Genomic DNA, 9,650 nt, shown 5'->3' with positions numbered 1-9,650 from the left:
TTTCTATCATTTGCAGCCAAATGCAAGCCTGATACATCAATATCCCATGATGAGGATGACTCAGTGAAAAGGGAAGAACAAAGACGAAAGTGAAAGGGCAAGGGGGATCGGTCTTACACAGATCATCCAGTGGACCTAAGAAACACAACTTCCTTCTCACGGGCAAGACAGAAGTCCTGACTAAAAGAATAAATGTATCATAACGTTCAGTTCAAAGACACCCAATGCTCAAATTGCCTGTCTCGAATTTTACTCTGTCCTTCCGCGCTTTGATTGCTAATATGAAAGCGCATATGCTTACACATTAAAGCTGGATGTTCTGCATCCTACAGAGAAGAGAATGGAACAGATTTAGCATCAATTTAGCATTTCTCTTGCAGCCCATTTGGAGGAGTTCCCACTGAGAACTCCTCTGCCTCACCCTCTCAGCAGCCGTGTTTAATAGGATCTGAGAGGAAAAATAAGTAGTAACGCTGGGTAGCCTGTTTTGACTCTCGTATATGCTATTTGGAAATTCAGCCACTACGGCAAGCTGGCAGAATATAGGACATGACCCTTGGAAAGCGCTAGACTGATCAATATTTAAGAATGCACAGGCAACAGCAACAAATAAATGAAGCAAATGCAATGGGGATGCAAAGCAATGATGGGTATGTATACCCTCAAAATAAGCACGAATCCCTTTTCGTGGCAGGAAACGGTGCAGCACTAAATGCTCCGACAGTTCATCGCGCAGTCCCAAGACGCTGGTCTCGCATAGAGAAATGATTTCTTCATACTCAACATGGCAGGTGACCCAACGTTGGTTCAGAAAGCGATAGATAAGCAAAATAACAGGCTGAGAACAGGAGCCAGCAACGGCTGGTCACGAGTGAACCCACTAGCATACTTGCAGCTTTCACTATGTTCACATTTAATTTTTCTTTTCCAACAAAGTAAGTGCAAATATCTTTAGTGTGATTCAGTAACATAGCAGCCAAACCTCAGGAACCGATAAATAAGGACGCTGACACGCCAATACCCCTTGGCCTTTCAGACTCAAAGCTTCACCCAACACCAGCCTTCAACAGAAGGGGCAAATGTTTCTTGACTCAGCAATTGTCTTCCATGTCCTTGTACAAACCATATCGTTTACACCCACCCACGTGCCCCCAGAGCAGTTACTAAACTCATAACACAGCTTGAAACTCATAAGGGGTTAAAGCTATAAAATGCCTACTCGCCAATGTATTTTCTTCTACGTTTCATTCTTCTTCCCTTCCTTTTAAACATAGCTTTTGTTTCCGCTGCCCCCAGTGTACAACCGTTCATTAGGATGACATATCATTTGTTTATTTCTTTTCAAATGACACAGTTGTGTTTTTCTCAAAGAAACTGCCACCTTGTTTCTAATTAAACATGATGGATTCAGGGTCCTGGTTTGCCATCTGGGCCATATGTCTCAGAACATCCTTTTTCGTGATGATACCAAGAAGTCTCCTGGAGAAGAAACAAAATAGAGAAAAGGGGTCAGCCTCGCAATCCTGACTCGTGCCTGTCCCTAATCCCCAGCGCCCCTTCCACCCGGGCACACGGAGAGACAACATTTCCCAGCCTCCCCTGCGGATGGGTGGGTCCAACTGAGTGAGCTCTGGCCAATGGCGTGTGGGTGGAGGTGAGAGATACCCCTCCCGAGTCACCTGCACATCTCCTCTCTCTCCTCATCTGCCAGCCCAAGACAGAGGAGCCAGTGAAGGACGCTGAGGTCACAGAGGACTGAATCCGGAGCCACCAGATTCAAAGACCTGGGTCCTGGAATGGCTGTGTGGTGCAAAGCCCACACCTGCTGCAACTCACACTGGATGTGAGTGACATGGGAGAAAAATTAACCTTTATTGTGTTCGGCCACTGAGATTGCAGGCTTGTTTATTACAGCAGTAAGCCTGTGATGACTCATATGCTCCCCTAAATTTCAAGACTATAATCAATTAAAAAGGGCTTACAAAAGCCATTGTCCAAACTTGACCACACCGCAGAAATTCCAAGTGTGAGGCATTTTAAGCATAAGAAATTTTAAGTATAAGATAACAATCGGTTCTACTTTAAATCTATCTTACTGGAAGGGTAAAGTTTGACATGTAAATTACCTGCTCTTCCAAAATTCCATGGCTTTCAACTTACAAAAACGATGCCACTTCCCAGGGTCCCTGGTATAGGGCCACCTATACTGTATACTGCCCAACTCCAGGGAGCACCATTCACAAACACGACAACGTAAACAGTGCCCCTGGATCATGCCTCACTCTCGATTTATTAAATACTTAAATAACCACCTGCTGGGGTCAAATCATGCCCCCTGGGGAAAGTGAAAGGTTTGAAAGAAGGGGATGTACGCAAGTTCTTCAGAGAAAAGAAGTTCCATTGCCAAATTAGTTTGCAAAACGCTGCTCACCATGTCTCCATCATCCCCAAGAGGAGGAGAATAGAGAAGTAAAGGATGGCAGTCTCGCCCTGGAATACTGTACGGCTATTGAAATGACAGGTTTCTACTCTGTATCTGGGTAAAATGATGATATACCAAAAAAATCCGAAAACACAACTGTAATACACTGCCATTTATTTAATTAAAGCTAAACTATGAAACTCATCTCTTACTAATAGGAAGTGAACATGAAGAGGGGCCGGCAAGTACCTGGAGCAGTACTCACTCCAGTCAGTGACAGCTGGTGAAAGGGACACTGGTTAGTGAAACTGTCGGCCAGAATTCTCACTTCCTTGTCCCTGACCACACTGGACCTTAACCTTGAAAAAGCAGTTGATTTCTTGTGTTAGTTTCCCCATCTATCACACCGGGGGAGACAGCAGATACTACCTCTGCCCCTCCATCTTATAGGAACATCTTCAGGTGAGAGGAAAATAGCAAAAAGGGCCTTTAAAAGCATACTAAACAAAAAGAATAATGACAATACAGATGACAAAACACTGAAAGAAAGCACCATGACTAACATGATAATCAAAAAAAAAAAAAAAGATGGGGAAAAAATGTAGCAAGCACAAAAGAATTAGAAAATCAACATTTTGCAACCCCCAATGTAATAATTAGTTTAGCCAATAATTATTGATGGATTCCAAAACCATCAGGTAAATGGTTGCTGGAAAACAGAAAATTCACATGGTCTCAAAGTATCCCTCCACAGATTACGTACAAAGAGAAAAATGTCCCTTTACTACAGAGGGCTCTGGCCATCCCCACCTCATCCCAGTGATGGAGCTTATCACCAACAGAGTCAGAAAAGCTGACATTATGACATCATCTACATTGCAACACTGCCCGAAACTCGAAACTACTTAAACCGAATCAAAAAAAAAAAAAAAAAAATCTATGTCATAAATAACAAACAAAAAAGGCAGGGAACCGTTCTAGATAAAAAACGAAAGAGGCAAAACAACCAAATGCAATGTCTGAACCTTAAAGGAACTCTGGACTGAAATTTGATATGAACTAGGTACTGAGTGATATATTGAGTTACCATTAATTTTGTGTACTTATGGCTCAGTGGTTATGTAAAAGAATGTCCTTAGTCTTAGAAGATGTACGCGTCATACCTAATTGCCAAAACTTGAAAGCAACCAAGATGTCCTTCAATAGGTGAGTGAATATACAAACTGGTCCATCCAGACAATGGAATATTACTCGGCTCTAAAAAGAAATGAGCCAGCAGGCCAGGAAAAGGCGTGGAGGAACCTGAAATGCACTTCACTAAGTGAAAAGTGTAGCCATCTGAGAAGGCTATACGCTGTGTGATTCCAACTCTAAGACATTCTGGAAAAGGCAAAATGATGGAGACAGTAAGAGGACCGGTGGTTGCCAGGGGGTGAGGGGAGGGAGGGACGAATAGGCAGAGCACAGAGGACTCTTAGGGCTGTGAAACTATTCCTGATGATACTACAACGGTGGATACATGTCATTATACATTTGTCCAAACCCACAGGATGTATACCACCAAGAGCGAGTCCTAATGTAAACAATGGAGCGTAGTTAATAATAACATCTCAATACTGGCTCATCAACAGCAACAAATATAACACACAAATGCAAGACATGACAGTAAGGGCAACAGAGAGAGGACCAGAGAGGGAACTCTGTACTTTCTGCTCAATTATGCTGTAAACCTTAAACTGCTTGAAAAATAAAGTCTATTAATTCAAGAACACAAAATTCTTAGGGGGAAGAAAGTGGTTGCCTGAAAGGGGGGTGGGTGGTGAAGGAGGACAGAGCCAGGAACTGTTCCTTCCAGCTGTTTAGAGCTACTTGACTTTAACAGTGCTCATAGATCACTTTAAACACATTTCTAAAATTTATAAAAATACAGTAAAATCGAATATGCCCCATAAAACAAGATGCTATTATACTAAACCTGCCAAGCTGAGTCTGCGTCCTGACGGAGTCAGCTTGGTCTGCTGTAACAAAGCGCCACAGACTAGGTAGGTGGCTTAACAACAGAAATGTATGTTCTCCCAGTTCTGGAGGCTGGAAGGCCAAGATCAAGGTGCTGGCAGGTTTGGTTTCTCCAGAGGTCTCTCTCCTGGGCTTGCAGACACCACCTTTTTGCTGTGTCCTCACACGGCCTTTTTCTCTGTGCAAGCAGCCCTGGTGTCTCCTCTTCTTTTAAGGACACCAGCCCTATCAGATTAGGGCCCCACTTTTATGACCTCATTTAACCTTAACTACCTCCTTAAAGACCCCATCTCCAAAGACAGTCATATTGGAGGCTGGAGCTTCAACATATGAATTCGGGGATGGGGCGGGGGGGACACAGTTCAGTCCATAACGGTCCTTCAACTCCCTTTAAAATCAAAAAAGGACTGGTTAGAAGGCAAGCAGCTTACGCCTGTAATACACCACTAAGAAAGCTGCGATCATCAGAGAAGTGGCAGCCCGTGAAAAGGTGAAGCACCTTTTCATCCGCGGTGGGAGGAGTTCCGTGGCTGGCGGCCACCAGCTGGCAGACAGTCCCTCAGCTTAAAGGCTCCTTTGTTCTTTCGGACATTTCTTTTCTACTTGAAAGCCTGGCTGAGGACACTGCCCTCCAGAACACCTGGGGAACACCACTCAAATTGGGTGACGGTCATGTTCCTCGGTGGATGACAAGCGCCTTGATTTTGTTTTTTGTTTAAACGCTTTTTGAGCCTCCTCCAGTTCTCCCTCGCAGAGATGCTCAGTAAGATGGTGATGAAACCCATGCCGCTTTGAGAAAAGACGACTTGTTAACACACACAGACACCCCTCCCGTATCTATAAAGCCTGGGTTTTGTTTCCTTACAGTCATCCTGGAGATAATATCAAAAGGTCAGGCACATGCAGTCCTGACAGCCCCGTCTTAAAGCTTGGTAACTATGTCTGAAAGTCAAGCTGGTTATCATGGCTCTGGGGAAATACGAATTCAGGAGTTGCCTTGGGTTCTGGCATAAATTGTGCCCTGGCCTGCGACAATAACTATCAAAAAAGAAGCAAGCTGAACGTCCTCCCAAAAGGAGGCAGCATTAAATCCAGCGGGGTTTGTTAGTGGTATGAAATGTCCTACTTGATATAAATCAAGTGTTTAAGCTTCCAGCCCCTTTGGGTAGCAGTTCAAGTGAATCTGGGGAATGATAAACAGTCCATCTATGACCATGAACATAATTCAGATTAGAGCAGCTGGGCTCTTGTGAGAAGGCCACCCCGCCCAGGCCCGCAAGGCCCACCTAGCAGGGCTTGGTGGAAGCTGACACCATCTTCCCTGCCCACTCTTTCTTTCTAGATCCTCTGTGGAGAAAATCCCAGATTCACTCTTGGCCACTGGAGGCTTCCTAGGCTCTGGCCTTAGGGAGACAAAGACTTCCCTGGCTCCTGGTCTGCTTTCACGATCACCTGGGAGCCCAGGCCCTGAGAAGTCCTGCAGACAACGCGAGTCAAGGGTACGAGCTCGAGTGCTCGGCCTAGAGCAGGGAAGGCACATGGCGACGGAATACATCAAAAACGCGAGCTGGCTTGAGCCGTGCCTGCCCTGGCTCAAAGCCCGAGAAGATGAAAGGCCCCGCAGACAAGGATCTCTTGCCAGCACTAATGTATCAGCATCTGTGTTTGTTTCAAATATGTAGAGCGAGAGAGAGGGTGCGATTGTTTTCTCGCAGAACATTCGGAGCCAATTTCGACACCCAGATCTTCACAGGAAAACCTCACGGGGCTCCGTGAGGTGTGAGCGGGCGTCGAGGGCAGCATTTCCTGCCAGAACTGGAGATTCCAATGATAACTGACATTAGATTATTATTGTAAAGGAAAAGAGAAACTGCTACACACTTGAGACGACACGGGTGATCACGGTGGTATTTCTGCCGAGCGCTGGAAATTCAGGTTCATCGGTGGGCTTCAGAAGTTTGCAAAGTGGGGACCCCAACCAGCAGCAAGCCCTGGGAGCTGGTTAGAAATACACATTCTCGGGCCCCCTCCCAGGCCGGAGGGATCAGTAACTGCAGGGGGGCCCGGCACTCTGGGTTTAACCTAGAGGTTTACTCCTCTGGGGGATTCTGACGCCTGCTCAAGTTTGAGAACCACTGAGTTCCTTTAAAAACCACCAGCAGAAATGACCTCTAGCCTCAAACATTTATTTGTTCCTTATTGACTGCCCCTCCCCATGTGCAAGACATACCCCAGCTGCAGTCAGAGCTAAGAAGGACACTCGTCCCATCCGCCGAGAGTTCTCTGGGTCAAGTGCAAATTCAGCTCCTTGCAGAGCCATGAGCAGGGCGGCAGGAAGAAAGCCGCCCTGGTACCGATGCCTCCACCAAGCCAATCTCTCGCTCCCCCCAAGCTTCTGAGGCCCTGGAATTTAGGGAGAGCCCCTGAGCCCAAAGCACGGCCCACGGAGCACTGCACCTCTCACATCATCACGAACCTTTGATCTTTGCAGTGCTGGTTTCCTGGTTCGTGATAACACAGAGCGAAAGCAATATTGCTGCGGCGGAGACAATGCCATGGGCCACCAAACCTCTCGGCTCTGCGATAACGTTTGAACACGTGAAGTTGTTTCGAACCGAATGATGTATTAGGGAGCAATTTGAGCATACTGTGAACCTCACGTTTGCTTATGGGTGATTTCATCCACAAGAAACTCCAGGAGGACAGAGAAAAATGCCCACGGCCGGGAGCACCCAGGGGCATGGGAATACTCAGCCGCAGCCCTCGCGATGCCCGCTTCCACAAGCCAGCTGCGGGGCTTTCTCAAGGTGAAGGGACAATAAACTGTCTTTTTGATATATACCTCTCAACCATTTAATGTGTGTAAATGTCTGACCGTTTTTATGAGATTCCCATCTCTCTTTTTTTAATCTGTCACTCTTTTTTAATCTGTCACTGACGAAGTGTTGGAGCGTTGTGCGCCTAACCCTATTTTTCTCATCAGCCCTGAGATCCTCGTCGCTCGTGTCTGCGGAGCGCCATGATGTGCAGGAACGTGTTGTCACATCACAACGTCACAGCAGGACAGGCTGAACCTCCTCCCAGAGCCAGGACCGCTGCGGGGGGGGGGGGGGGGGCGGGGGAGCCCCAGCCCCTCCCCGTTGGCTCCTCCCCTCGGGACTCAACCTTCAACCTCAGGGCAGAGACAGCAGCCCCACCTGGAAGCCTGCGTCCCACGCTCGCTGGCAACTCCTCCTCCTGGGCTCCCCTGCTGACATCTCTTCCGAGCACTGCCACCCACCCCCCTGCCCCGGTCCCCGCCAGTCCCGCAAGGGCTGAGCCCGCGTGCCCTTCATCTTGTTCCCCCCAGGGTCCCGCCGCTCACCCGCTCCGCGTCACCAGGCACTGGCGGAGCCCCAGCTTCCGGAAAATGTCCACCACCGTCTCCATGGGGGTGTGGTCCGTGACGGTGAAAGGGCTGAGGTTCAGGACGCGCCGCAGCTTCAGGGGCTGCGGGCTGTTGGCTGGCAGCTCAGGGGGCTCCTCGGTGAAGTACATGACCGAGTCGCTCACGATGCCCTCCTGCCTCTGTCTGGCGTTCTCTGGAATGGGCGAGCAGGACGGTGAGCCCCACGAGACTCCCTTGCGGGGTCCCTTCCCCCACCCCATCCCACCCCATCCCACAGCGACACACGACTTCCCTCCCCCAGCAGCCTAGAATCCCACAGAGGAGGGGCGCAGCAGGCAGACTCTACATTCTTAACTTGGAGCTTCAGCCAAACATCTGTGAAATTGGCATCCCTCTCTCTCAAGCTAATGCTGTGCGAGACCCCCCTGCTGTGACCTGATCATTCACTGCCAAAGCCTTGCAACGCGGGCCTGACCAGGCTACTTCCTTTAGGGAAATGCACTGCTTCTGCCTGGACGCCAGGGCACCCAGCTGGCCCAGGGCCTGCCACCCTTGCTTTCCTGACACACCTTCACCTCATCAGGGGCCGAGGTTTGACGTGAAAAGGAACCTCACTTAGCTGCCCAATGACCTTAATACATGGTTTTTGTTTGTTTTTTCTTTTTACAAACTAACATATAACTGGCCCAGATGGCATTATAAATCCTGAAAGGAACAAGAAACCAAGAGGACCATCCTAGGCTCACAGCCCAGAAACGCAGCTCAGTCTAACTACGACCCTTGGGACCAAAGAAATAACCCTAGAAGAGCTGCATTCCCCCCCAACCCCTTGGATCGCCTCTCTTAAATATGGGCCATTTTGTGGATTTCTCAAAGAAAGATAGTAAAACTGTTATGGTAACAATTAGCCTATTTCTATCTGTAGGCAGGCCCACGTGAAAGAAAGCTGAAGAAAACTAGGGTAACAGGAACTCATTAGAAATACAGCTTTATGCGGTACTAGAAACCTAGGCTATTTTAAGTCACACATGAAATAAATCCATCGGTCTCAAGATATTTCTCCAAGGCGATTTTCCTTCTGTTGGAATTTTAATCTTCCTTTTGGTTCATGGGAAAAGGTTAGGGGAAATGTACAGCAAGGCTTGCCTTAAAATGGATCCTGGTTTCTATAATACATTTTTTTTTTGCCTTCTCAAAGACTACTATTCACCTATATTGTTCTTTGAAAAATAAAATTCTAACTGCTGGCTCTAAAGCCATTTACTGCAACAGAGTACTCTAATGGAAAACTGGCAGCATTCGGGGTCAGACTGAGTTTGAAAAAGGGTCGCTGTTTAAAAGGGGAACAGAGGGCCTGCTGGGCAAATGCCTGCACAGTATGTGGGTCAGGTTCAATCGAGTTACATCCAATGGAGTACAATTCAACCACAAATACCAGATGACACTGATGCACAACATGTTTTCAGACGCAGATGCCACACAATACACACTGTGCATTTCTCTCCTAAATCGAGATGGTTCTGTCCTGAAATGCTAAGGTGGGCAGCAACAGTCAACACACACTTATCGCTCATTTTCATAGACCGACCGATTCTCTAAAAGTCCCATGTAACAGGAATCCCATCTATTTCAACAATCCAGTTGAACATCAGGATTGGATCAAGCCACAAAACCCAATCAAGGACTGATCACATGGATTTGCTGAGCCCCCTCATAAAACCAAATACAACTTAGCCAACTGTCAATTCACTTGTTGAAATGAATAACAAGCTTCTATTGCCTCTGAAGCTACTGATTGGGTTAGAGCCCTGCTTCTAACAGCAC

General features: G+C 47.3%; 1 protein-coding gene across 2 annotated transcripts in view; it reads right to left on the bottom strand.

Annotated features, from left to right (window-relative positions):
- Positions 1-233: 233 nt before the first annotated feature.
- Positions 234-9,650, bottom strand: part of CLCN4 (chloride voltage-gated channel 4) — an 82,158-nt gene continuing 72,741 nt past the window's right edge. For both annotated transcript variants that reach the window (XM_068533242.1, XM_068533241.1), the window contains exons 11-12: positions 7,803-8,019; positions 234-1,479 (exon numbers count right to left, since the gene is read on the bottom strand). In XM_068533242.1, the coding sequence (XP_068389343.1) occupies positions 1,389-1,479; positions 7,803-8,019 (308 nt within the window). In that variant the 3' untranslated portion in view covers positions 234-1,388. The remainder of the gene's footprint in view (positions 1,480-7,802; positions 8,020-9,650) is intronic.

This window comes from Eschrichtius robustus, chromosome X (genome assembly GCF_028021215.1).
Source record: "Eschrichtius robustus isolate mEscRob2 chromosome X, mEscRob2.pri, whole genome shotgun sequence".
NCBI lineage: Eukaryota > Metazoa > Chordata > Mammalia > Artiodactyla > Eschrichtiidae > Eschrichtius > Eschrichtius robustus.
This window is presented reverse-complemented; position numbering and strand designations above follow the sequence as displayed.